Source organism: Mauremys mutica, chromosome 1, assembly GCF_020497125.1.
Source record: "Mauremys mutica isolate MM-2020 ecotype Southern chromosome 1, ASM2049712v1, whole genome shotgun sequence".
Lineage (NCBI taxonomy): Eukaryota > Metazoa > Chordata > Testudines > Geoemydidae > Mauremys > Mauremys mutica.
This window is the reverse complement of record NC_059072.1, coordinates 187,129,805-187,157,165: the sequence shown is the minus strand read 5'-3', so window position 1 is coordinate 187,157,165 and position 27,361 is coordinate 187,129,805. Positions and strand designations below refer to the sequence as shown.

Sequence of the window (27,361 nt, the reverse complement as noted above, 5' to 3'; positions counted from 1 at the left end):
TTGGTGTATTTTAAACTGTTCTAAGACATTGTACATTATATATTAGAACTAAAAATTAAACTTTAACAAAACTAGTCAGTGACAAAATGGGTTAATAAACTAGCCATCCAAGGTTAAAATTTTGTCCTGAGGTAGGAATATTTAAAGATGAACCTAAAGGCGTCTGAACAAAAAATAATCAACTGTACTGAGATCCCATATTTAACCAAATGTGTATAAGATTAAAAGGCAAATAAAAAATCTAGTTTGTAATATATCTATCTGAAAAGACCTGAGTTCACAGCTGTGATTGTCCGATTAAGAGGTCTGTGTTTCGGTGTTAAGGCATACAAGAAATGAAATACCCTTTCTTGTGTTGATGCAATCTGTTGCAGGGAAATCACAGAACACTGAATTCAGGTCTTAGCAGGTATAAAGTCTTGCAGTATCCAGTATCATCTTCATGGGTATAGTGATATAGATGTCCATGTCACTTTACCCCAAAGAGCATACATTCTAATTTTAGATAACAGGATGAGTGAAAGAGAAAGTACTCAGGGGGTAGGACCAAACTATCAAGATATTGTGGACACGTGGGTTTTTACAACTCTAAATCATTAGGTTTTTTTGTCTACCTAGCCACTAATCAACACAGTTCTAGCCTCCTTATTACAAGGGACACGCATGCCAAATGTAGTCTCAACTATGCTACTTTTTTTAAAAAAATAACTTAGGGTCATTGGAAATGTTTCCATTACATACTTCAATACCAATACAAAACTCATTTTTAAACCAACCTCCTCCTTGCAATGATAGAAACCTAAATATTGCAGCTAGTGCACCAGAACTAGAAAGCACATATCTGAAAACATGACTGCAATTGACTAGACTACTTTCCTTCTCCAAGCTAGCAAAATACCAAAAGTAAGCCACCCAGTGTAGTAAGTTTGATATTTTAAATTCTGTTTCAATATTCCAATATTTTGTTGCTGCTTTTAAACCTATCAATACATGAATTGTTAATAAAACATAATTAGTGTAAATTCAAAGAAAGACACATAGTAGTGAGAGTACATTCTGCTCAGTTACATCCATGAGATTAAAAGTTGCACAGGTGTAACTGTGCAGCATTTGGCCTACTAAATTTTACCCCAGTCAATCTTGCCTTCCATATGAAATATTGTAGAAGCATCAAAACTATACCATCACTTACATTCAGTGCATATGATATGGATAAACCCACTGTAGAGGAATTCATTGTATTTCCAGCCAGCACTGCAAACAAGGCAGCAAAGAAAACCATCAGGTTTCCTAGAAACTCAAGCCTGACAGCCAACCACCTGTAGTCAATGTAACCAGAAAAAAAATGGACTTATCTACAGAATTTTTATTATGGAACATTGATAATATAGTAAAAAATCAACAATTAGCTCTTATAGCACTTTTCATCAATGTGCTTTACAAAGAAGGTAAGTATCATTATCTCCATTTTACAGATGGGGAAACTGAGGCACGGAGTGGGTAAGTGACTTGCCCAAGATTACCCAACAGGCCAGTGGCAGAGCTGGAACAGTCCAGTGCTCTGTCAGCTAGGCCAGACTTCTCCCCAGTCCATATAAATAGACACCAACTCCAAAAATAAGACTGAATCTACCTTTGAGTTCTATAAAACTTATTTATCTCCTAATCCCCCCAGAATAAATCTTTCCCTCCTGCAATTGCACACAAATTTTATGTTGGGGCAGAATAAAATTCTAGCCCCCCTGAAGTCAAAACTCCCATTGACTTCAATGAGGCCAGGATTTTATTCTTATTGTTTCAATGATGATATGCGAAAAGCTATGACACTTTCTTTACTAAAATTCTACACCTTAAAAAACACACCTCACGTTAACATCTGGAAATGAACAGATGGAGGATCTAACCCCATTTCCCTGAGAAAGTATGAACCCTCATCACTTCATCAACCCATATGACTTACACTTTCAACATTCTGAAGAACATATTAACAAATACAGCAGATATACTTGAAGCGACAGGAGATTCTTTTTTCTAAAAATTCAGCTTTTAACAAATTATCTTTTTAAAGTGAGAAAAACTGAAGTGCTCATGAAATATGCACTTTCCAATTGTATCTCTTTATAAAATAATGTAGGGAAAAATTAGTCAGTTTATAATTCTCCCCTTCCAGGAGCTGTTAGTAGACTTCATTGTTGTAGAATATTCTCATCTCAGATCAAGCATATCTATCTCCTATAAATTAATTGGATTCCTGCACACAGAGGACGACATACCCCATTGCCTAGATACAAACCATGAAGCTAGTACTACTAAGAGTGCTGAACAAGTTACAGTACTTACACACATTGTAGGATTATTTTAATCCTTAACGAGCCTGCTCCCATCAAAGCTTATTATTTTAGCCACTGATTTCAACAGGAGCAGGATCTGACCTACTCTGCATAACTTCTATAAATTCTAGGTTGTTAATACAGTACCTGTTTGAGATAACATTGTTGTAGAAGCAAACCAAGTTCTCATTCACCACATCTTTGTTTTGTCTAATGAATCTTTCTTGGTGTCCAAATGCTCGGATTGTAGACAGTCCTAAGAGAGTTTCACTGAAGTGGGAGATCACAGGAGAGTGTGATGCTCCAGCTAATCGTCGGATTTGTCGTGAACTAGCTATGTAGTATCGCTAAGGAAACAGATACAAAAGAGGCAGATTCTAAGTTACTATAAGGGCTGGAAAATGATTAGAAAACAAGTTTCACACATCTTTGAAACTTCAAGTACAACTTGTGGCTTATTTGTATATCATAATCAAAAAAAGCCAAACAATTTTAGCACAGAACTTTTCAAAAAATTATCTTAATTCAGGGGGGTGGATAATGTCTGTGTCTTAATGTAATAACCAGGCATGTAAACTACTAGGAGGGCTAGCAGTAAGAGGAGTGTCATTTCCAAAATTGCCATCACTCCTGTTGTAACATATACCCACTAAGGAGATGAACTAAACTTTGTATTGGAATTTCCAGACTTATGTTCAAATGAGGATCCACCTTAATTTTCATCAATATAATTATGTATATTCTCAAATCTTGATCAAAGGTTGATAGCCTCTCTGCTCCCTCATTTATATCTATTAGCATAGCCTACATTATGAACACATCTGACACCAACACAGCCTGGAGCGGAGATAGGGAAGCCAATGTTTCAAAGGACAGTTTTTCTGACACATTAAAATGACAGTTGAAATTTAGTTATGGGATTTCTCCTGTTCCTCTATGCTATAAGTTATAACTGTGCTATTTCTCCTGTTCCTCTATGCTATAAGTTATAACTGTGCTATGTATTTTCTTGAAGCAAGCTAGACCCTACAAATATCTGCATGTGTTGTTCCAGGGTAGCACACACCCTACTTCAGTTTTTGCTTTGACTCTCTGTTTTCCCGTATCACATGCCCATTTTTTGTCATACAATTTTATTGTTTTTTTTACAATATAATATCTTGTAAGAGGAAAAAAACATGGGCAGGAAAGAATGGAAGTCACTGACAAAGACAGGCATTACTGTAGGAAACATTCAAAATGGTATTTTACTACTCTTGTGAGAAGCCTGAGGATCTTTTTAGGAGTCAGCTTTAAAAAGTGTGTGTGGGGGGGTTGGGGGGCGGAGAGTTGGTGTGGCAGAATACTAAACTATAAGTTTCTTAGGTTTCTACTTTGGCTTTTCAGGCAAGATTTACGATTTACACCCAACTGTTTTAGACAATGCTTAATAATGATTTTGTTTCAGTCTCTCTCTCTCACACACACACACACGGAAACTACATATCTCTCGTTGTAAAGTTTAAGCAACTTACTTGGATAATAAAATACAGGTATCCAAGGGGAATAACTACCAGTATGAAGAGAGGTGAAGCAGACATGATTACTAGAATGGTTCCAATAACATCTAGTGTACAGTTTAACCAGGTCCGTAAGTAGTAATGGAAGCGCAGATCAATGATAAACACGTCCTGTGACATTACACACAAAAATTAGTTTTAATGTCTCCTTATTAAAACTGTAGACATTTCTCAAGAAGCTGTCCTTAGACTCTGAACTCAACCAACCAAAATCCTTTACTGCAGCAAAAATTGTTGGGGGAAAAGTTTTGGTGACATACTGATATACAATGGATTAATTTAACATATTGTAGTCTGTCTAATACAGGGGTCAGCAACCTATGGCATGTGTGCCAAAGGCGGCACGCGAGCCGGTTTTTAATGGCACGCTGGGGCCTGCTGGGACTCCAGTGTGCCATTAAAAATCCTGCCAGCACAGCAAGCCGCAGGGTCCGTGCTCCCGGGCTGGAGCGTCCGGCCGAGCGCAGCAAGCCATCGGCCCCTCCCCCGCCTTCCCCCCGTTCCCCTGGAGCCCTGCCGCCGCACGCGCAGCGTTCTGGGGGCTGGGGCTGTGCACTCCCACGGGGCAGCGCTTGGCTCCGTGGGGAGGGAAAGACGCTCCCCGCTCACCTGGAGCCCTGCCGCCGTGCGCGCAGCGTTCTGAGGAGCAGGGCTGCGCGCGCGGTGGCAGGGCTCCGGATGAGCGGGAAGCCTCATGGTAAGAGGTCCGAGGCTGGGGGAGCGGGGAAGTGTTGGATAAGGGGTGGGGGCAGTCAGGGAACAGGGAGCAGGGTGGGTGAGATCCCAGGGGGATGGTTAGGGGCGGGGGTCTCTGGAGGGGGCAGTCACGGGGGGTTGGATGGGGCATGGGAGTCCCAGGGTCTGTTAGGAGGTGGATAGGGGTCAGGGCAGTCAGAGGACAGGGCGCAAGGAGGGACCTGGGGGGGGCAGTTAGGGTGGGGGGGTCTCTGGAGCGGGTGGTCAGGGGACAAGGAGCTGGGGAGGTTGGATGAGTCGGGAATTCGGGGGGGGGGGGGCTGTCAGGAGGTAGGGGTGTGGAGAGGGGTTGGAGCAGGCAGGGAGCGGGAGGGGGGTTGTATGGGTCGGGATTTCTGGGGGTCCTGTCAGGGGGTGGGGAGCAGTTGGATAGGCATGGGAGTCCACGGGGTTCTGTCTGGATGTGGGGGTGTGGATAAGGGTCGGGGCAATCAGGGGACAGGTAGGGGGTAGGGTCCTAGGGGGGCAGTCAGGGGACAAGGAGCAGGGAGGCTTAGATAGGAGGTGGGGTCCTGGGGGGCAGTTAGGGGCAGGAGTCCCAAGAGGGGGTAGTTGGTACAAGGAGCAGGGGGGTTGGGGGTTCGGAGGGGGGCAGTCATCCAGCCCTCTACCTCGAGCCCTGACCCCCCCACACACCATGCCCTCTGTCCTGAGCCCTGACCCCCCCATACATACACACCCCTCTGCCCTGAGCCCTGCATCCCCACACACATCCCAGGCCCCTGCCCTGAGCCCTGTACCACCCAGTCCTCTGTTGACTCCTTCACCCCCTCCATGACCCCAGCCCTGACTCTGACACCCCCACACATACCCAGACCCCCTACCCTGACATCTGCACCCCCCTCACATGCCCTAGCCCTCTGCCCTGACTCTTGCACACCCCCACATCCCATGTACCCTGCACATCCCCATCCCCACCCGCACCCTGAGCACCAAACGGGAGCTCCTGCATCCCCCCCTCACATTCCCACCTGTACCCCTCACACCAAATGGGAGCTGCCCAGGTAAGTGCCCGCACACCCAAACCTCCTGCCCCAACCCTGAGCCCCCTCCCTCATTCTAGCTCCTGGCCAGACCCTTCACCCCCAGCCCTGTGCTCAGTGCACTCCCACCCTCAGCTCAGTGCAGAGAGGAAGAGAATGAGCCAGAACCAGGGAGAAGGTAGGTACCCACTGTATGTGGGCAGGGCCGGGACCCCAGACCGGCAGCGGGGTGAGCGGGTCCGGCAGCCGGGATCCCAGCTGGCAGGAGCCGGTGGATGGAACCCCTGAGCAGCAGTGGGCTGAGCCGCTCAGCCCACTGCCGGTCTGGGGTCCTGGCTGCCAGCCCCACACAGCCTGCTGCCAGTCTGGGGTTCTGGCTGCCAGATCCTTCCCAGCTGGGGTCCCGGCTGCAGGCCCCGCTCAGCCCACTGCCGGCCTAGGTGAACAGAACCCCAGACCAGCAGCGGGCTGAGCGGACCGGCGGCGTAAGATCAACATTTCAATTTAATTTTAAATGAAGCTTTTTAAACATTTTGAAAACCTTGTTTAATTTTACAATACAACAGTAGTTTAGTTATATAATATATAGACTTGCAGAGAGAGACCTTCTAAAAAAACATTAAAATGTATTACCGGCACGCGAAACCTTAAATTAGAGTGAATAAATGAAGACTTGGCACACCGCTTCTGAAAGGCTGCCGACCCCTGGTCTAATAGTACAAATACATATAATTCCTCACATTTCCCATCTGAGCTTTACTCAGTAGACGTTAGAAGCTTGTTGCTAAAATATCAGACTGTTCAATAGTTGGTGAGCATGCTCTGTAGCTTAACGTGCCAAACTGAACTGCCACAGACAAATTCATAGTGGCAGCTATTGCTGCTTTCCCCTCTCGAAATACCCGTATTTTTCCGTGTATAAGACGCCCCCATGTATAAGACGCCCCCACTTTTCTAACCCCAAATTCAGGTTTTTTGGTTTTTTTCCCCCCTGCTTTGCCGCTCCAGCCATGCCCCAGGTTTTTTTTGTTTTGTTTTGTTTCCCTGCTTAGCCCCTCCGGCCACGCTGCAGGTCCCTCCCCCCCGCTGCTCCGGCTGCGCTGCAGGTTTTTTTGTTTGATTGGTAGGGGTACAGGGAAGGAGGAGGGCCGTGCGCCCAGCTGGTCTCCGGCGGCGGCCCTGCCCGGTTCCTGCCGCGTCCCTCCCCGGCCGCGTGACTCCTGCCGCCCGGCTCCCCAGCTCCCCCGGTCCCCAGCCGCCCGGCTCCCCGGCTCCCCGCATCCACAGCCGCCGCAGTGCCCGGACCGCACTACCGGAGCCGGGGAGCGGGCAGCTGGGGAGCCGGGGAGCCGCCCGGCTCCCCAGCCGCCCGGCACCCCGGCTCCCCAGCCGCCCGGCACCCCGCGTCCCCGGCTCTCCCGGTCCCCAGCCGCCCGGCTCCCCGCGTCCACAGCCGCCGCAGTGCCCGGACCGCACTACCGGAGCCGGGGAGCGGGCGGCTGGGGAGCCGCCCGGCACCCCGCGTCCCCGGCCACCCGGCACCCCGCGTCCCCGGCCGCCGCAGTGCCCGGACCGCACTACCGGAGCCGGAGAGCGGGCGGCTGGGGAGCCGGGGAGCCGCCCGGCACCCCGCGTCCCCGGCAGCCCGGCACCCCGCGTCCCCGGCTGCCTGGCTCCGGTAGTGCGGTCCGGGCACTGCGGCGGCTGCGACCCCACCTACCCGGATGCCCGGCTCCGGACACTGCCTGGCCCCGTGGCTCCGGCCGCCCGGCTCCCGCCCGCAACTCCTGTCCTGGCCCCGCGCTCCCAGCTCCAGCCGCGGATGGACTGTAGCGCCGCCAGCCACGTGCAGGCAGCGCGGTAAGGGGGCAGGGAGGGGGTGTTGGAGAGAGGGCAGGGGAGTTCCGGGGTGGGGGGGTGGATAGGGGTTGGGGGGGTCAGAGGGCAGGGAACAGGGGGCTTACTTCCGTGTATAAGACTACCCTCAATTTTTAGTCTAAGGATTTTAGGAAAAAGTATAGTCTTATACACGGAAAAATACGGTACTATTAGGCAAGAGAAGGCATATGAGACTGGGAACCAGAGACCGTGAATTCAACTCTCAACTTTTCTACTCACTCCTGTTATTTCTGTTCCTTTTATAATCTGTATTATTAATCAAGGCCTCATAACCCACTGAGGTTATAAAAGCTGGGAACAAAACCCTGATTCCCATAAGGCAGATCCAAGTCTCATTTACTTAGCCACACCTCCTCTCAGAAAGAAGGTACCGAATCTAAGTATGCGGTTATGATATCTGTTTGTGCAATATGCATCCTTCACATATATACATCCTCCAGTCAACAGAAGATAGCAGCCTATCAGCAATTGCACATCATCCTTTAGCTCAAGTAGCAGACATCTATGGGCAGTGCTGAAGCTTGTGGGTTCAAACTGCAGTTATGAGAGGAACGGGGGGCATTACAGTTATATGAAATAGAATTCTTTTGTTTTTTTTAAAAATGTAAGATGTTACATACAAAAAATAAAAATTACAAATGTTGAGGTTGCAAAGTCATGCCCTCAAAAGTTAGGAAAAGTCATTCCCTGAGCACTGTCCATTCTGTGCATTGAAAGAAGTATTGGGCCGGGGCTAGATGGGATCCTAACTTTGAGAGCTTGAATTTCACACCTTAGTTTGTCTGTAATCTTTTATATCAAGTAGCAATGCATTAGCAAGATATAAAAATTATAAACTTTTAAAATCAGTGGGACATTTCATTTCATATTCTTTATGAAAATATACTTATGATATGAAAATGACATAACTGAGATATACTTTATGCAAGATGGCATATGTAAGATATCATTGGAAAGGTTATGATTTACTGAATGTGATTATCTAATTTGTATGCTTTTATCATTTCTGTATCTGATGTTAGGAATATTAACTATGTATTTCGAATCTGTTGCTTTGGGTGTCACCCCCAACCAACCTTCAGGTTCAACAATGGAAAAGCCAGACAGTAAGCAATTTCGTTAGTGAAACAAGCTTAGCTTGCATGTTTTGCTTTGTTTGCTTAGGAATCTGCTTTGTTTTGCTTTGTTCTGTCTGTTATCTCTTATATTCACTTAAAATCCACCTTCTGTAGTTAATACATTTATTTCTCATTTATAATATAACCCAGTTTATGCAAATTATAATTGGTGGGGATAAGAGGCCGTGCATACTTTTCTCCATATTGAGGGAGGTGGCAGATTTCAAAAGATACCTTTGGGTCTGTACTCCAAGGGAGGTAGACACCTGAGTGCTGGGGCAAGTCCCTTAAGCTGAGCATTCCCAGAACTGATCTCAGTGTCTGTTTCATTCTGCAGTTGGGTGTGGCCCTGCCTGTGTGTGTGCTGGAGGAGACTTAATAGCCTGGCTCAGCAAGACAGGTAAAAGAGGTGCCCAAGCTGGCATAACAGGCGGGCTCAGTGGTATCTCGGCTCATCAAATGGCATCCTAAGTGGGGCAACCTATCACAACCAGACTGAGCTCAACTCAGCTTACCACCTCTAGGTTGCAGGACTGTGCTCTGAGGAAATCACGCCCAGTGACCATGGACAAAAACAATATTAAAGGGCCTTCAGCTGATAAAAGGTACTGATGATTTTTGCAGGAAAGTATTCTGTGGCATTTGTGTAGGCTTCTTTTTATACTGAAACTGATGTCTATTATCTGGTATTACTCTTTGATTTTTAAAAGCATTACATGGCATTAAAGTTGTAGTTCTTTACTGTACATTTTCTAAAAAATGTGGACATGTTTTTCCTTTACCTTTGTGAATCTATTGATGATCTGACCTACTGGATTAGTTTCAAAGTACTGGAGGGGAAGGTGCAGCACGCTGGCTAACATGTGATTATGCAATGTCCGAGAAGCACAGAGGGATCCCCGAGTAAGCACATATGCACCATAGCAGACCAGAAGACCTTAAAAATGAATGAATACATAAATAAATAAAACAATGTCATGTGGGTTTTTTTGTCCAAAGTCATCGCACTTCAGCCTGGTAGGCCCACTATAAAGTTTTGTTTTACATAAGCATCTGTTCACATCTTATCCCTTCATAAACAAGTCTATTCTACCATTAGCAGGTGCGTGGGATTCCTGTTAACACTAGCCGTGACATGGACACTGACATCTAACCCCACAAAAATAGTAACACCTCCTTAGCTAAAATGTGCACTTGTTCATACAACAACAGTGACTTGGTTCCAAGGACAGCCGTATTACAAATTAGTCTAATCTTCCTTTTCAATCATTCCTTCTCTTTACAGCTCCCTAGCTTGATCCTTACCATTCCCCCACACCAATGTGAAGTGATTCTAGTTTGCTGCTATACACACATCTGATTACAGAATAACTAATATAGTTTGTCTTTGTATTACACATCTGCAGTCTCCATTACGGATTTAACAGGATGTAAAAGAACCCCAGGCAACTAAGTTTTGCAAATACAGAGAAAATAAAGTCTTGTATGTTTAGCCTTACCTTGTATGAATCCCAAAAGCCCATAGACACCAAGTTTATTGTTTCTTAAGTGTTTCCACTCTGTGTAATCCTTATTTTTTTCTTCTTCTGCTGACCAGGTGCTAAGCCACAGATTTTGTCCTACAGCTACTGCATTTTGTCCTAAATAAGCTGCTAGGGTTAGCCATACCCATATCCAGCCAAATGCTTGCAGGTATTTCAAAATAACTGACATTGTCATCTAAATACAAGAAAAGCACAGGAGTTACTAAAAATGTCACCATGAAAGGCAAATTACAGTAAATGAACTGAATATACTTATTTCTTCAGACATTTATATAAATATGAAATCCAATAATTTAATCACATGCAGTCATATTTTGAGTCTTCAAAAATCTATTTCTCCCAGAAATAATTTTTCCCCTTATAATAAAATTTGTCAGCTGTACAGGGAGGGATACCTTTCATATATGCTATGGAGAACATTAAAAACAAAATTAAGGTTGCAAAATCAAGCCTAAAAATGTTAGGAAATGCTAGAATTAAGGTTGTCTAAGTACCCACAACTTGCCCCCTTTCTGCGAATGCATTATAGTACAATAATTAATTACATGATCATATACTACTCTTTTCAATAGGACCCCAGTCTCATTTAGGCATACAGGATCAATGGTGCTCACTTAATAAGCAATTATTCATTTGTTTTCACCTCACTAAATAATGTGTGCTGTTGACCTTATTTACTTCAAACCCTACTCTGAATACAGAATTATGAATTTTTCTCATGGTCTTTCCTATGATGCTCGACGCTACAGAAATATTTATTGATTAATTTTGATGACACTGAGGGCATCATCCACATTTTGCAGATTGAAAACTGAGGCACAGTCAGATTCAGCTCAAAAGTATCCAATAATTTTCTGAGCCTAATTTGAGACATCTCAGACCTGATTTTCCAGACTACTTAACAAGATTTTCAGAGGCTTATAACTTGACCAAATATGGGCAGATTTTCACAGTGATTGCAAAAAGCAAATCCCTGACACAAAGACCACCCTCTTGTCAAATTTCAAGCCTCTGCTCCAAAACATGGAGGCATTAGAACTTTTCAAAGAAAGGGTCACCAGAATTATTTTTAACATGGGCAAATCGGGTTATTCTCTAGCCCTGATCTCAGAAACAGCTGAACTATTTGGCTGATTTTTTCCCAAAACATTCACCTTGAGGCAGATGCCTAGTATGGAAAATTTCAGTTAATGTTTGGCAAAGCTACCAATAACTGAAAACTGGGTCTTATAATGGGCAATGTCAGGAAATCTTAATAGGTGGTGCTACCAGCCCTGCCTATAATTGCTTTAATAGATTACATGTATATAGAAAACTACAAAGGTAATTTATCCAATGCTTACGCTGCCAGTAGTAACATTTTCTTTCTTCATTGAGAATGCTTTGGTTTCTTCAAAGGAAGAACTGCAAATAACAATGTTAAATGTAATTTAATCATAAACATGAAGTGAAACATCAAGAAAAACACATACACCGAATCAATCTTGAACAAAAAACAGGTCTGTGAATTCCTCTTCCTTGAAAATGCCACAGTGTATTTCCAAGCCCTTCCTTTTTATCATTAAAATGCTAGCATAGCCAGACACAATAACCATGACTAATGCAGTGTCTTAAGTGCACACAGCGCTTTACAAACTTGCAAATAGATGTCCGCCCCTAGGAATTTACTCAGCTATCAAACAGAACATAGAAGCAGTCTGATGTACATGAAAAAGCAAACCAAACCAATGCTAGGGAGCAGCATGAGTGCAAAGGACATTAGAACAAACAAAGCCATATTCTTATGTTGCTTATGAACGGATGGAGTGGAGATGATGCAAGCAGCCCCTCCTCTAGCCCAGATTTGCACCCAAATCTTGCACTGTGCACTCCCTAAGTGCAGGAGGCTGGAGTAGTTCTAGTATCACTTCAACTACCCTCCCCAAATCAGAGAGTGGCCATGTACTGCTTACTTTCAGTACCTACCTGTCTTTATGCCTCAGGAGCTCTTTTTGAGGCAGAGTATTGCCTTTTTGACTCTCTTTCTTTAAAGAAGACACTAGAGTGAAAAAATGGAAAATACTTTTTTCAAGTCTTTATAGTTTGTTCAGACAGCTACAATAATTAAGAAGTGAGAAATAAAAAAGGAGAGAATGCAGATGAGGTGTAAGTGGGGCTGCTCTATAACTATATATGAATACTGTATATTGACCTGGTTATTTGGATGTTTAAAGCCCTTTTGGGGGCTACCTAGTGTAAGAAATGCCTGTGTTTAGACTCCTGCAATAGTTTTGCAGAAAAGATGGAGGGCCAAATTCTCTGCTGCTCTAACTCTAGTGAAGTGAAAGGAGTTATGCTAGCAAAGAACTTGGCCCAGAGATTCCAAGAAAATACATTCTCACTTGATGAAAAATTATAATTCCTGCCCTCCACCCCACCAGCTCCCTCAAATATTAAGATGAGCCTACATCTCAAAATATTTTCATGTCATAGTCAAAGATGTTAGGCAGAGTGTTTTGTTGTTTCCCATGTTATGCTAATACACCTCTTCCCCGATATAACGTGGCCCATATAAGGCAGGTTCGCATACAAGGTGGTAAAGCTCTGACACGCTGCTCTGAGTAGCGTGTTAAGCGTGCTGGGCCAGGCCGGGGCTGAGGGGTTTGATAAGGGGCAGAGGGTCTCAGGGGCGGTCAGGGGCTCCCCCCTCAAGGTCTGGGGGACAGGAGCAGTGGAAAGGCACTTTTGGGGGCCCCACAGTCCCAGAGTGGCCCGAGGGATTAGCGGGGGGGGAGGGGGCTGGGAGCAGCCCGCTCTGCTTCCCTCACCCTGGCCCCAGCTGTGTCGCTTGGGGGAGGGGATTTGGGGGAAGGGATCCCCCCTGCACTCACCGGCGGCGGGAAGCGGAGGAGCCCGGCCCCAGCCCGCTCCACTCTGCCAGCTCCCAGACGCAGCGCTCCACTTCCTGCCGCAGGTGAGTATGGGGGGCGTCCTTTCCCCAACCTCCCAGCGCTCACCTGCAGCAGGAAACGGAGCCCTGTGGCTGGGAGGTGGCAGAATGGAGCAGGCTGGGGCTGTGTCACTCTGCTTCCCGCCGCTGGTGAGTGCGGAGGGTGTCCTTTCCCCAACCTGCCCACACTTACCGGCAGTGGGAAGCGGAGCAGCCCAGACCCAGCCAGCTCCACTCCGCCAGCTCCCAGCCGTGGTGCTCCACTTCCCACCAGGCAGGTGAGTGCAGGACCTTTCCCCAGCTGCCCCCCAGCGACATGGCTGGGGCTGGGGCAAGGAAAGCGGAGCGGGCTGGGGCCACGTCGCTCTGCTTCCCGCCGCAGGTGAGTGAAGAGGGCATCCTTTCCCCAACCTCCCCGCACTCACCGGCAGCGGGAAGCGGAGCGCCGCAGCTGGGAGATAGCAAAGTGGAGCGAGCTGGGGCTGGGCTGCTCCGCTTCCCGCCGCTGCCGGTGAGTGCCTGTCAGGGGACAGTGGATGGGGTCGGAGCAGTCAGGGGATAGGGGGGTTGAGTGGGGTCCTGGGGGTGATTAGGGACAGGGGTCTCTGGAGGAGGCGGTCAGGGAACAAGGAATGGGGGGGCCAAAGCAAGTTTGATATAACGCGGTCTCACCTATAACACAGTGAGACTTTTTGTCTCCCGAGGACAGCGTTATATCGGGGTAGAGGTGTATCAAGAAAAAAAGTAAAAAAAAATTGCAGTGATAATATGAAATTGTTTCTTTTTGGTCTTGCTGTCATTTAAGTCAATAAGCCTGTTAAAATAAAACTGTTTTCTGAATACATCTGTTGTGCTGAATTCACCTATAATTTTGTCCATATACCCTTTATATCCATTCACAGCCATGCTTCTACTGCATGCTACAAATGAACATTCAGAAAGGTATTTGCCTAGTCTAGGATATTTGTATATCTGTAATATATAGTAGCTGCTTTTTAAAGTTTATGTATTAATTATCTTTACTTACAGCTGTCAGGAGTGTCCCCTTAGAAGTCTGACAATAATCTCTCTGTTGAACCTGACCTATTTCATTATGCAAAAACTGATTTGCTTCCATCTCACTATCTTTCATAAATATATCATTACCACAGAAGTCTTGCTAACCAAAAAACATGCCAATTTACACAATAGCAGCATTTTTTGCAATCTGAGAATACAATTATTGTTTAACTACTATACAGAAATAGGAGATACAAAACAAGGAATTGTTTGTTTCTCAGCACTAGAGCAATACATTAAAATAAACAAACAATAAACTTAGAAACTTTCCATATAAAGTGTTTCCCAGCAATATTGTAAGAACTGTCAGCTAGGTAAAATGTTAAGCCTAAACATCTCTCTGAAAAGTGCAGAACACTTTCTTTGTATATTTGCAAGAGGAAAAGAAATGCTCTGAGGTTGACAATTCCTATGCCATACTTCACCATAACATGTTCCATAAACTTATGGAAATGGAGGGGGGTTTCTAATGTAACACCATGTAGATTAGTACCAGCAAGTATTACTGTAATAACTAAAAATGGCAATAAAAGTCAGAATAATTGAAGTGTCAGATAAATCAAAATGAATCTTTGACTAAAGTCAATTAGGAGTTGACAGGACAAAAAAGCATAAGCTGAAAAAACATGGAAGTTTCCCGTTCCAGGAATTACTTATATTCAGATAGAGCCTGGTCACATGAGGGCCTTTAGGTACCTGAAGTCAATGATTTACTACTTCAATAGTGCCTGAATTTTATTCCAGTTTGTAACTTGGAATCTCAGCATCTAGACCAGGGGTCGGCAACCGGTGGCTCGCGGCTCGCCAGGGTAAGCACCCTGGCGGGCCGGCCCGGTTTGTTTATCTGCCGCGTCGGGAAGTTCGGCCGATCGCGGCTCCCACTGGCCGCGATTCGCGGTCCCAGGCCAATGTGGGAGGCAGGAAGCGGCGCGAGCCGAGGGATGTTCTGGCCGCGGCTTCCTGCCTCCCGCATTGGCCTGGGACCGCGAACCGCGGCCAGTGGGAGCTGCGATCGGCCGAACTTGCCAACGCGACAGATAAACAAACCGGGCCGGCCCGCCAGGGTGCTTACCCTGGTGAGCCGCGAGCCACCGGTTGCCGACTCCTGATCTAGACCTAGCTGAATTCAAACAACTGATAGAAAGGTGAAAGGCTTTGTATCCCTTTACCAAATCCTTGTGCTATTCAATCCCCTAAGGAAAAAAATTCCTTAGCAACTGATGTAGAAAGGTAAAACTAGGTTTTAGGAAAACATGGTATATTCAAAAATATTATATGTGCTCACTTTTCATTTGAGGTGTCTCTTCACTTTTATTTTCTGCACTGAAGACTTGAAGCAGATCAGCAAAGTTAGCTCTTTCTGAGAGCAGCTCTTGGTAGGTCCCCATATGTGCTATCCTGCCGTATTCCATTACAATTATAACATCTGTCTGAGGCAGGAGTGTCAGGTTATGGGTCACTAAAATACGCGTCTGAAAAACACAAAACATTTTATTTTTTACCATATGAAAATGAAGTGTGTACAGGGTTCTTTTTTAAAAAAAGGAGAGTTGCATATGGAATTGTCTTAGGAATTTATCTAGATACCTCTTTTAAAGCAACCAACTAGATTTGAAGAAATTGTTACCATTGTTACATACTACAATACACTAATTATCAAATTACACATTATTATGCTGCTGTTGCACATGTGGTTCTTAAGGCATGTTGTATCAGCTTTACAAATAAAAATACTTCAGGTTTAGGGAAGGCTCATTTTTAATGATAACAGAAGACCATGAAAACTCGAGTTTCTTAGTAAGAGTCCCTCTAAATACAACTTAGTATCATATCTATGTTGATAGCAGCCCTGTTCATCCTGTTTAGGCATCTATCACTACTAGTGTTTTCAGTACTGGAAACTCCTTTTTCAGGTGTTTATTACCAATAAAGCAAGTGAAGAAGAGGAGGGTAAGAGGGAAGTAAAAAGAGAAACATCTTCACTTCCACCAATCCATGAATTCCATAGGTACCAGCTAGCAGTAAATAATCTGCATAAATCAGTAATATTGTGGAAATTTACTTTTCACCAAGATATTTGAATCTTTTAACAAATTTTAGATGAGAAAACTCCGTCACCTGTCCACTCTTCCTCGGGGATTCCTTTGGTCACCAGAAAACCTTTTTGCCACTCACAGTGGATGCAACTTCCTATCAAGTAAATTTGGAAGTTGAATCTAGACAAATTCAAACTAGAAATAAGGTGCAAGTTTTTAACTGGGGCAGGTGGGGGTGTAACTAACCATTGGAACAACTTCCCAAAGGTTGTGGTGGATTCTCCATCACAAGCAGTTGTTTTAAAAGATATGCGGTAATTCAAACATGAATTATTTGGGAAACTTCTATGGCCTGTGTGTGATGCAGGATAACTAGATGATCGCAGTGGCTCCTTCTTGCCTCAGAATCTGTGAACCTTAGGTCCTCCTTTCAGCCAGGTGAAGGATCAATGGTGACCACAAGGCCCTTCCTCCCTCCTCACAGATAGAATCCACAGCACTCCTAAAATCTCGGCCAGCTAATGAGCAAGGGCCAAGCTGGAAGCCCAAATATTATATGACTCTCTGTGACTGTATGGGTACATCTGTACTGCAATAAAAGACCCTTGTTGGCCAGTCAGCTGACTTAGGCTCCTGGGGCTAAAAACTGCAGTGAAGACAGTCAGGCTCAGGCTGGAGGCCAGGCTCTGAAACCCCACAAGGAAGATGGGTCTCAGAGCCTGGGCTCCAGCCCAAGCCCAAACATCTACACTGTGCTTTTTAGCCCTGAGGCCCGCACGCCTGAGTCAGTTGCCCCAGATGCTGGAACTTGGTGCCGCAGGTTTTTTATTGCAATGTAGTTGTACCCTTTGAGACTTCCAGATCAGCCCAGGTTAAGTGTTGACTGTGTCTGTGTTCATAAGCCTGCTTGATATGATTCAAACAGCACAGTCAGCGGGGCTTCTGTTTTAACAAGGTGCTCGCTCTCTTTACCGTAACAAGCCCACTCAGACACGATTGAAGATTTTCAATTTGCCTGTTGTACTATGTGAAGACTGATTTCTTTACCTTGTTTTTTAAGAGCCCCGAGGGCCCAATCAGCTTCTCGAAAAGATGCTTTCCAACATGTACATCTACAGCAGACAAGGGGTCATCCAGAAGATATAGGTCAGCATTACTGTAAACAGCTCTAGCCAGATTCACTCTCTGCTTCTGCCCCACACTTATATTCACTCCCTAGGAAAAGAAAAGCATTATTAGATCAAACCAGTCAAGAGAGACACCCATGATTTACAGTCATTCTGAACCAGCATGTCTAGCTCCTATCAGTTACACTATACCACTAAGTGAAAATAGACTGTGTAAATCACTTCCAGAGGAGATACCACATATGAAACATATTTATAGTAGTTTTAATATATGTATATAATTTATTTTACATTCTTCTTCAAGGTTATAGGGTTAAAAGTAATTGTTTACAGCTTAAAACTGCTGTTGTAAGTCAACTGTAGAGCATGAAAGTACAGACACAGCTTTACTTCAAAAGAGGAACTTTTTAGAAGTGGCTATAAATCCCCTTACAGTTTTACAAATGTCCACTTAGCTTTATTTGAAAGAGTTTACAATCATGCTTTTTCCATTCTGGTTCCCTCGCTAACTTCGATAGGAGCTCTAGCAAACTCCCAAGCTTAGAACTAGAAAAGGATATGGATGTATTTTATACAGTACATCTCCTTTGTGACAAACATATGTAACCTTTGAAAAAACAAGAGTGATTTGTGATAGGTGAAGTATCTGCATGATTGTGCACAAGTTGGGAAAAGGGGTAGAGAGAGGAAAACAACATTATGGATTAAGGAAACTCTCTCCAGCTTGATACTAGTCCTGTAATAGCTTCATGTATTTTACCTATAAATAAAATAAGAGGTCCTGGACTAGGTGTACTTCCCAACCCTGTAGTTCTAACTAATGGGAAAACATTCTACTACCATATGTTACAGGCAAAATATTGTAATTATTGTACTGCTTCTATGAAGAGTGTGTTTATCTAATACACTAAGATGGCACCTTTATGATAGTTTCTTCCTTCTCTATCTTACAAAAGATCAAAAACATTTTTGTAAAAATAGTCAGGATTGAGATAAATACAGGAGAAATAGAAATAGTTTCATAAGAGGGTGCAGTAACTTATTAGCATGCCTCTCCACTAAGCCTTAAAGGAAACCTGCAGATATAAAATGCATACACTTAAACAGTTTTTGTTTAACATGCTAAATGTCCCAGTTAACCAGATTAAGGATGTATGGGTGGCTGACGTTAGAAACATAAACTTTATCCCTGATAAGCTTCTGGCTCCTGCTCTCTGATCTCCCAGCATTTTCTATGCAAGTTATATTACAACCCAGAGATCCGAAAGAGCTGACATACAAAGAGGGATCAGCTTAGTGATTTTTTTTTTTAATAATTACCTAATTTTACAAAGTTTTTTATAGAAATATTTTTATCCTCTATAAGAGGGAAGCACTGGAAACAATTAGCAGAGTAACAGTGACAACAACAATAATTACTCCATCATTTTTTAAAGTCAGTTTCATAAAGTTTGTTTGGACATTTTTGTTTTACTTTTTTAAAGGGGCTAAAACAATTAAAATTAAAAGATTAAAGACACAACAGTGGTATCTGACAATTTTTCCGGCAACATATCCAGGCAAACAAGGTAGATTATGGAATGAATAACAAAATCCAAAACAAAATAGAGATGGAGGTTTTCAGAAGCAACCAGCATTGGCCTAAGTCTGTTCCCACTGATTTCATTTGGGGCAGAGTTAGGCCTTTCCAGTAGTTTTCATGTTTGATGTCAATTAAGCTACATCTACACTAGAGAAGTTACAGAAGCGCAGCTGTAAGATCTCTCATGTAGCCGCTCTATGCTGATGGGAGAGAGCTCTCCTGTCAACATAATTAATCCACCCCCAACGTGTGGCGGTAGCTATGTTGGCAGGAGAAGCTCTCCTGTCGACGTAGCGCTGTGCACAGTAGTGCTTATGCTGGCATAATTTATGTCACTCAGGGGGGTGGAATATTCACATCACTAAGCGACATAAGTTTTGCTGACATAAATGTAGTGTAGACATAGCCTTAGCAAACTAAATGCATTTGGAAGATATTGTGACCTAGAGCTCAGCTGAGTGACTGCATGTGATGTTACAAGTTCTTACCCTTTCTCCAATCTCTGTTTGATCCCCATTTGGTAACTGCTCCAAATCTGGTAGTAGAGCACAGGCCTCCAAAACCCTCTCATAATATGGCCTGTTCAGACCTGATCCAAAAATAATATTTTCTTGCAAAATGGAATTCTGAATCCAGGCCTGCTGGGAAACATAAGCCACTGAACCCTAAATAAAGAGAAAAGGCAAAATACTCTCATTTGGACAGTTCTACATGTGGTAGGATAGCATTTTAAGAACATCTCCTGTTCAAATTATATTTCAAAGTAAAGTCATTGGTTATTACTTCTAAATATTAGCACAGTCAAACTGTTAGAATTCTAAAAAGTCAAATGTTCCAGATCAAGCTGTTGAAGATACTGGCTGAAATACTATACATGTTATGAGCACATGTGCACACTATACTCTGTCACCCTTACACGCATTGAGTAAAATCTTACTCATTGAGTAGCCTCACTGAGAGCCATTGGACTTCTTGCATACTAAGGTATTACTCAATGCACATAAAGGTAGCAAAACTGGACCTGTACTTAGTATGTGGCAAATACAGGAAGATTATGTTTTGGTTTAACTTGCACTTTTTAAGTAAAACCAGTTTTGAAGCATTGCTCAATTGGAATAACAAGGTGAAGTACTGCTTAATTGTGGACACTCCTGTGATTAGTTACACAGTGTCTTTATGTATCACTGATGATCCAGCTGGATAAAAATGTCAACCACTAGAAACTAACATGGTTTTATGGGAAAGGAGTGATGATTTTAAGAGCTCCTGACTATATGATCATAGTGGATCCTTCTGATTTAAATGCATAAATCTATGAAAATCTATTAATTTTATTAAGAAATATGATGAGATTCATTGACATCATCCTCCACCCAATGAATCCATACTAACTCTTCAGTAGCATACTCTATATAGTTCCCTGACCCAAAGAGGGCACTCCTCACCTTTTTTTTGTTGTTTTTTTGATTTCCACTAAAATGTACTAAATTTATTCGCTTACTGTAAATTAGCAAGAGACTTCAGACTCCTCTTATTTAAACATTAGTGAATGGCAATATGATCTAATGGATTTACATAGGAATGGAAGAAAAGGACTACCAAATTCTAATCTTACTTCAAAGTGACTCAAACTCAGGAGTTACTTGACAACTCTGCACTTATCAGTATTACGGTGATTGGTTAATCTATTTACAGTGTTTGGAATGATAAATATTATTATTAGTGTGGGCTATATTGAGAGATGATCTTTCTGCATAGTTATTTTAGCCTAATATAAGCCTCTTTAAATTCTATTTTATTGTGATGGGCACTTGGACACTTCTCTCACTCTGTTCAACCACAGAAAAAGTTTATGCCAAGGGCGCTGTTATCATTCAGAGGGGCAGAATGAACTTCCTTCCATCTCTGCCCACAACTCACTTTCTCCCATTTAAATGGTTTCTCTCCTTTCTATGTGTAAGCCATTGTGAAATGGCTGACTGTCTCCTGCAAAACTATATCATTGCTCCAAATGAGTTATGGTTGTATCACTCTTCTAAACCAGCCTCTGTAGGATGTGTAGGCTTGATGCATGACCTTAATCCTAAGGATTTTTGCAATGAATAATTATAGATTTACTAAAAATGAAGACTAAATCATATTAGTTTTAGTGTAGGTGGCTGTGAATCAGTTAACTTGACAAGCAACATGAATGCCACCCAGTCATTTTTTCAAAGGATCCAATGGTCAGCATATTAAAAGAAATGCTTCCATTGTCAATATATTTTATTATATTCACAAATAAACCATCTTCTGTAAAACAGTCATATTGTAATAGTGTAACTGCAGAGACAAGAAATAAAATCAACTTTACTTTTCTTTGGACTGTTCCTTCAAACTTGTTCATTTCTCCAAGAATAGCAGAAAGGAGAGATGATTTTCCAGATCCAACCTGCCCCACAACAGCAACTAAAGAGCCTTCCGGGATCTTCATGTTCAAACTGGAAACATTTAGGAAGACAAACAACAGTTATCCTCTATAAACACTGTACTGTGTATAGAGTAGAATCCTCTTTAGTGGACACTGAATGGTAAAAATACAGCCTACTCTACTGTGATTGAGGAGGTGAATATTTCAGTTTGGATACCTGTGACTAGAGCATACTCTAGAGCCCTGAAAAGCTATGGCCGTAAGGTGACTGTAGTGTCTCTCTGAGTGTTAAAAAGTCACCATACACTATCAGTTGCAGAATCGGGGCAACAGTGCAGTAGGAAGCCATCGCACAGTACAAGATTAACTGTAAGAGACCATGTAAGTTGCAAAAGGAAAACAAAAACACCCTGTTTGATTTGTAGCTATTTTCACAAATGCTTTCAGGGGGCACAGTGGTCCGGCTCGTGCAGCTACATGGAGGTACTGGGCCATCTTGTGCCTTCACGTCCCTGTTCTGGCTACCTGCATCACGAGTAACAATGCGGTAGAAGAAGCAGGATCTGTAAGGGCTCCACATTCAGTCCCTGTGCAGGTGAGTTAATGGAGACAGAGCAGAATCTTGGCCTCCCTCTTCCCCCTACACATCTGGTCACATAGCAGTGCCAGCACCTCAGGAAGCACGCGCTGTTCTGAGTTTATTCTATTTCCTGAGTAGTGGGGAGATGGGGAATACTGTGGTCTGGGGAGTCAGTCTCTTACCTTGCTATTCTGGGACATCACAACATGCTGCACCTTGCACTAGGCAGACTGTAATGTCTTCATCTAGCCCAGGGGTCGGCAACCTCTGGCACGTGGCTTGCCAGAGTAAGCACCCTAGCGGGCCGGGCCAGTTTGTTTACCTGCCGCATCAGCAGGTTCGGCCAATTGCGGCTCCCACTGGCTGCGGTTCGCCGTCCCAGGCCAATGGGGGCGGCGGGAAGCCGCGGCCAGCACACCCCTCGCCTGCGCCACTTCCCGCTGCCCCCATTGACCTGGGAAGGAGAACCGCGGCCAGTGGAAGCCGCGATCAGCTGAACCAGCTGCGTCGGCAGGTAAACAAACTGGCCCGGCCCGCCAGGGTGCTTACCCTGGCAAGCCGCGTGCCAGAGTTTGCCGACCCCTGATCTAGCCAAAAGCTATGTAAACTCAGCCCAGCAGAATGTGATGCCTGTACAGATTCTTGTTCAAAGTTACTTCACAAACCTAAGACTTGATTCTTACTTATTTAAGACTGAAGGTCCAGTCTTCTCCCATCGGAAAGAAGCACCAATAAATCCCACAGCATGATCTGTTGCAATAAAGAGAAATCAACAATAAGTTACAGAGGCATCCTCTCAGTTGATATTGCAGGCTAATCAATTTGTTCCTGCAGACATTGAATAACAACAACAACAACAACAACAAAATCCTGCTTACTTCCACTGTAGTTTGTGTCAACGTCTTGAGGGTTAAGGTCTTCAGAATATAAAAAATCCTCTAAACGACTCAGAGAAACCTTTGTCTGTAGAATGCACAAACATTTATGCTATTTGAGTTTTTAAGCAATTCTTCATATATTCACCAATAAAGAAGCATGTCTATTAATTTATTTTGAGATGGGCAATGACGTTCTTGGCACTAAATAGAAAATGTTTTCCTTATGTACGTTCATAAAGGTAGCTGCAGATTTAGGCCAGTGGTCCCCAAATTGTGGGGCACATCCCTGTAGGGAGGCATGGAGGAATGTTCCAGGGGGCATGGCGGGGCCTAGGCCAGCCCCCAGAGGGAACAGGGAGGGAGGGCCACCCAGCCCTTCTCTGCCCCAGTATCTGCTCCAACCCCACTCCCAGCCCTGCCCCCATGCTCAACCTCAGCCCCGATTGCAGCCCCAGCCCTGACCCCAGCCAAGACTCCATTCCCAGACTTACCCCAGCTGCGGCCCCAGCCTCGGCCCCCTTACCCCTATCCATGTTCCCCCGCCCAAGCTGTGGCCCCATTCCCGGCTCCAGCGGGAACATGGACAGGAGTGTAGAGGAAAATTTACAGAGGGCCTTTAGATCTTTGGTCAAGATAGTAGGCCTGAAGTATTAGTTGAGCTTGCTTCTGTGTGTAAGGAGCATGAGGAGGCAAAGTGGAAAGGCCCCAAACACAATTAGCCATAGCCAAGCTTGTTAAATATAACTGCAATGGAAGCATTAGAAAAGTCAAACCACAGAAGAACTAGATTGGGAATAACAACAACAGGACAAGCCAAATAAGGGAGATCATTGTTTCTTTTCACTTTTGACCCGCATTAAATTTTGCAATGTATTCCAAATAAGGTAATTAATACAGAAGTATGTGTAATTAGTCTGTGGTTTTAAGCTTTAAAAGGCTTGCATGTTCCTTGAATTGGGGGGCAGCTACTGAGAGCTATTACCCCCCTGCGCTCGTAATCAATAATGGAGCCTCAGGCTGATCTGATCCAAACTCAACGTGTGGTCAATTTTCCACAACAGGGGCAAGGAGGGGCGCAATCCTGAAAAGTTTGGAGACCGCTGGTTTAGGCTGACAGCAGTATTCATTCAAACACCACACCCTGTTAGACAACATTGATGCTCATGTCCCAGTGGGAAGTAGGCTCTGCTGACTCACAAAGGTTATGTCTTCACTGACCAAAAAAAAAAAAAAAAGTGCTTTAGCTATTATTCTACTGGAAAAACATAGTGGAGACAATGCACTTTAGTTTTATTTAAGGTAAATTAAGCAAAGTCAACCACAGGTTGGGGTATAGTGCTGACCTGCTAGCTACCTTGTGGCAAACACTACGAGTGACTTGTTTCCATGCTCGTTAGTTATCTTGCTGTTTAAAAAACACCCACGTGTCAGTGGAGACAAAGTCTGAGACAGGTGGTTTGTAGATTAGCTCTCTGGAAAAGAGAGAGAACATTTAGCGTATAAACTGAGCAGTCCTAAGGCAGCAGTCAAGCTGGGGGAGATTGAGCTCAATTTTGTTATAATACTGCTAATTTCTAGGTTAATAAAAGCAAACCCCAGGTTGAGTTCTGATTCAGCATAGTTTGTTGCCCACATCTGACAACAGGATGGAGAGGGCATCTGTTTACAATGGCCTTGCCACTTTACAAGAAACTGAGCGACATACAGAAACAGTAGATAGAACACAAGTAGAAATAGGAACAGTACTCATGCCACCTGCTGGTCATTCCTTATTATAAGTTAACATACTTCAAAAGAGACTATACAGGCAAGTTGCATCTTAGGCACATTTAACATGTGCGAATTCAGCTTTGAGCAGTCAGCAAAAACAGGGGAAAAAACGAAAAACAACAATATAAAAACTGCATCTGTAGTGAGGGTGATTCTGCCCGCCATTCAACTCAACGAGTGTTTCACTATACGCAGTTTTCGCTTTATGCGCTAACCGCGGAACAGAACCCCACGTAAGATGAGACTTGCCTGTACTCTGAAACCCCTTCCAACACCAGTGCCTCTCCCGCCCCATAAAGACATGAAAATTTCAACAAAATATAACTAGAAATAATCAGGTGGTTTAACCTTCATCTAAAAATAAACCACATGACACTGGAGATTAATAAAGGGCCATAAATGTCATCCTTTTTTGACACCTATTCATATTTGGTTTAGGTTTTACCTGGGCTACGGCAGAGATCACTGTTGGCAAATCAAACAAAGGCAGTCGCAAAATATTAAACAAAGAGATAGATGTAAAAACTTTAGTTGCAGTTAGGACATTCTCTTCATCCAGCAGAAAATAGACTCCAAATGTAGCCAATGAGACCTTTAAAAAAAAAAGGGAGGGGAGGGAGGGGAGATGAGGTGATTATTTTTCCATTACTTGTCCCATCCTGCTTAGTTTTATTTTTCAATGATTCCTGCTACAAAAATATGATGGTAGCAATTAAGAGCTGGATGTTGACTACAGCTTAAAGCAATAAACTGTGCTACTATTCATGAATTAAAACTAACATACTTCTGTCTACAGACTAAATACAAGCTCTTATATCTTGTGGTATAAAATTCCATTTCATAATTAAGTTTGTACACAGATAATATTCCCATTGGATTTCCATTAGATTTCAGTCTATGTGAAGGTCTCAGTAGTCTCCATTTGTTGTTAGAACTGGGCAGGAAACTTATTTTTGGTTCTGAATTGGGACAAAAAATCAATCTCAAATATTTATGGACAGACAGTGTGAGGAAACATTACATTCAGCGCACATGAAACAAGCTAATTTATAGTAAATATAATTTAAAAATGAAAATAGTCAAAACTGATTTTGTGTCAGTTTTGACTATTTTCATTTTTAAATTTTATTTACTATAAATTAGCTTGCATTTCAAAATGAAAAGTCATTTTAAACTAAAGAAAAGGACATTTTTCTTTCAAAAATGTCAAAATTGGAAACTGGCAACTTTGAAATTTTTCCAGTTTTTTTCCCATAAGAAGTGTCAAAACTGACCCTCTCTCATGAACAGTTTTTGTTTCAATGAATCGCCACTTTCTGAAGAAAAATATTTAAGTCGACAAATTCCCAACCAGCTCGAGTTTCAGGCCCCTATCTACCTTATTAAATGGTCATGAGAGATTACCTAGGTTTTACTATTCCTAAACACATCTGACATTCTAATAAAGGCCAAATTCTCTGCAGCTTTAAATGGACAAAGCCACTGAAGTCAATGAAGCTGCAGCCAAATATATATCACCAAAGAATTTGGACATGTACACATTGCATGGGTGCTCTGAAAGTCACGTTAATTAACATAGGCATTTCACACAGAATGGGTATATTTTAAAGGCTTATGTTTTGTTAAAGATAATAAAAAGGAGAAAAAGAGTGATAGCTAGCTACAAAAATGGATATTGTTAAGTAACACACCATAAAAGGAATACAGGTTAAAGTTAGCATGGAGAAAGTTGTCAGGTACCCAGAAGACTTCAGAACATCTATTTCATGTTCTCGAATTTCCACAACCTTCTTCTGATATGAAGGTTCCCATGCATAAAGTTTAAGAATCTAAATACAAATAAATAGAAAATTACATCTTAGTAAATCAACAGCAGTGATCATGATTGTTAAAATGAGTTTAAATTCCAAAAATTTATCTGAAAATGTTGAATACAAAAGTGTAAATATCCAACACTTGCCCTTTCCAGTGGATAGCTTCTACAAATAAAATATTGTCCAAGCAAGACCCAATATAACCCAAAATGAGATTCATTATGAAGAATGCTATAGTGTAGCCACCTTGAGCTCTATACATTTCACGGTGCCCATTTTGGTGGATTACTTATTATTCCAGGTTACTACTATCAGCATTCATCCCCTATACATTTTAATTTATTAAATTTATCCACAGAGGTGCCACCATCTGACTTCATTGTAAACCTCTTCTATCACTTACTGATATGGGAAAGTATCAGTATGGTAAGCCACACACTTATTTCATGTTCCTGGTGCACAGCATGTAAGACTGATCATCTCCAGGTGATGTGCTCAGATAATATTTTTATTTAATAAGGAAGTAAATTTAAAGTGTGGCCAAAGGACTCCTAAGGACACCTGAAAACATCCTTTACTATTATCCAGAACACCAGACAGAGGAATTACATATACAAGTAGGGCCTAACCCTTTAGCTATGTGAGTAGTTTAATTGAAGCAAGTGTGCCCATAGAATCTGGAAAGAAACTCTTGGGATCCATCTACATGAAAGATACGATATAAGGTGGTAAAAGAACACAAAATGCTGAAGAGAGGGAAGGTCTCAGGCTTTGTATTGGCAAATAGCTGCCAGTCCATCATACTAGCATTTTCATGATGAAAATATTCTCTACCTTACTTGCAACCAAGAAGTAACATATTAAAGTGTATTATATACATTTTATAGCAGCACCAATGTCTATGGTTAGAAATCCACAAACTTCAGAAAAATGTAGAATTAACTGTGAATAATTTGAAGTACTGGCTAGATTTAAAAATTGAAGCAG

General features: G+C 43.0%; 1 protein-coding gene across 1 annotated transcript in view; it reads right to left on the bottom strand.

Annotated features, from left to right (window-relative positions):
* The window catches only part of LOC123361926 (multidrug resistance-associated protein 1-like), a 56,543-nt gene that overhangs the window by 8,399 nt on the left and 20,783 nt on the right, over positions 1 to 27,361 (bottom strand). Inside the window, exons 8-22 of the mRNA XM_045002147.1 lie at positions 26,252 to 26,389; positions 25,006 to 25,152; positions 22,791 to 22,875; positions 22,596 to 22,662; positions 21,276 to 21,402; positions 19,411 to 19,587; positions 17,261 to 17,428; positions 15,463 to 15,649; positions 12,155 to 12,227; positions 11,533 to 11,593; positions 10,145 to 10,364; positions 9,428 to 9,582; positions 3,845 to 4,000; positions 2,478 to 2,677; positions 1,193 to 1,319 (exon numbers count right to left, since the gene is read on the bottom strand). Of these exons, the coding sequence (XP_044858082.1) occupies positions 1,193 to 1,319; positions 2,478 to 2,677; positions 3,845 to 4,000; positions 9,428 to 9,582; positions 10,145 to 10,364; positions 11,533 to 11,593; positions 12,155 to 12,227; positions 15,463 to 15,649; positions 17,261 to 17,428; positions 19,411 to 19,587; positions 21,276 to 21,402; positions 22,596 to 22,662; positions 22,791 to 22,875; positions 25,006 to 25,152; positions 26,252 to 26,389 (2,088 nt within the window). The remainder of the gene's footprint in view (positions 1 to 1,192; positions 1,320 to 2,477; positions 2,678 to 3,844; positions 4,001 to 9,427; positions 9,583 to 10,144; positions 10,365 to 11,532; positions 11,594 to 12,154; positions 12,228 to 15,462; positions 15,650 to 17,260; positions 17,429 to 19,410; positions 19,588 to 21,275; positions 21,403 to 22,595; positions 22,663 to 22,790; positions 22,876 to 25,005; positions 25,153 to 26,251; positions 26,390 to 27,361) is intronic.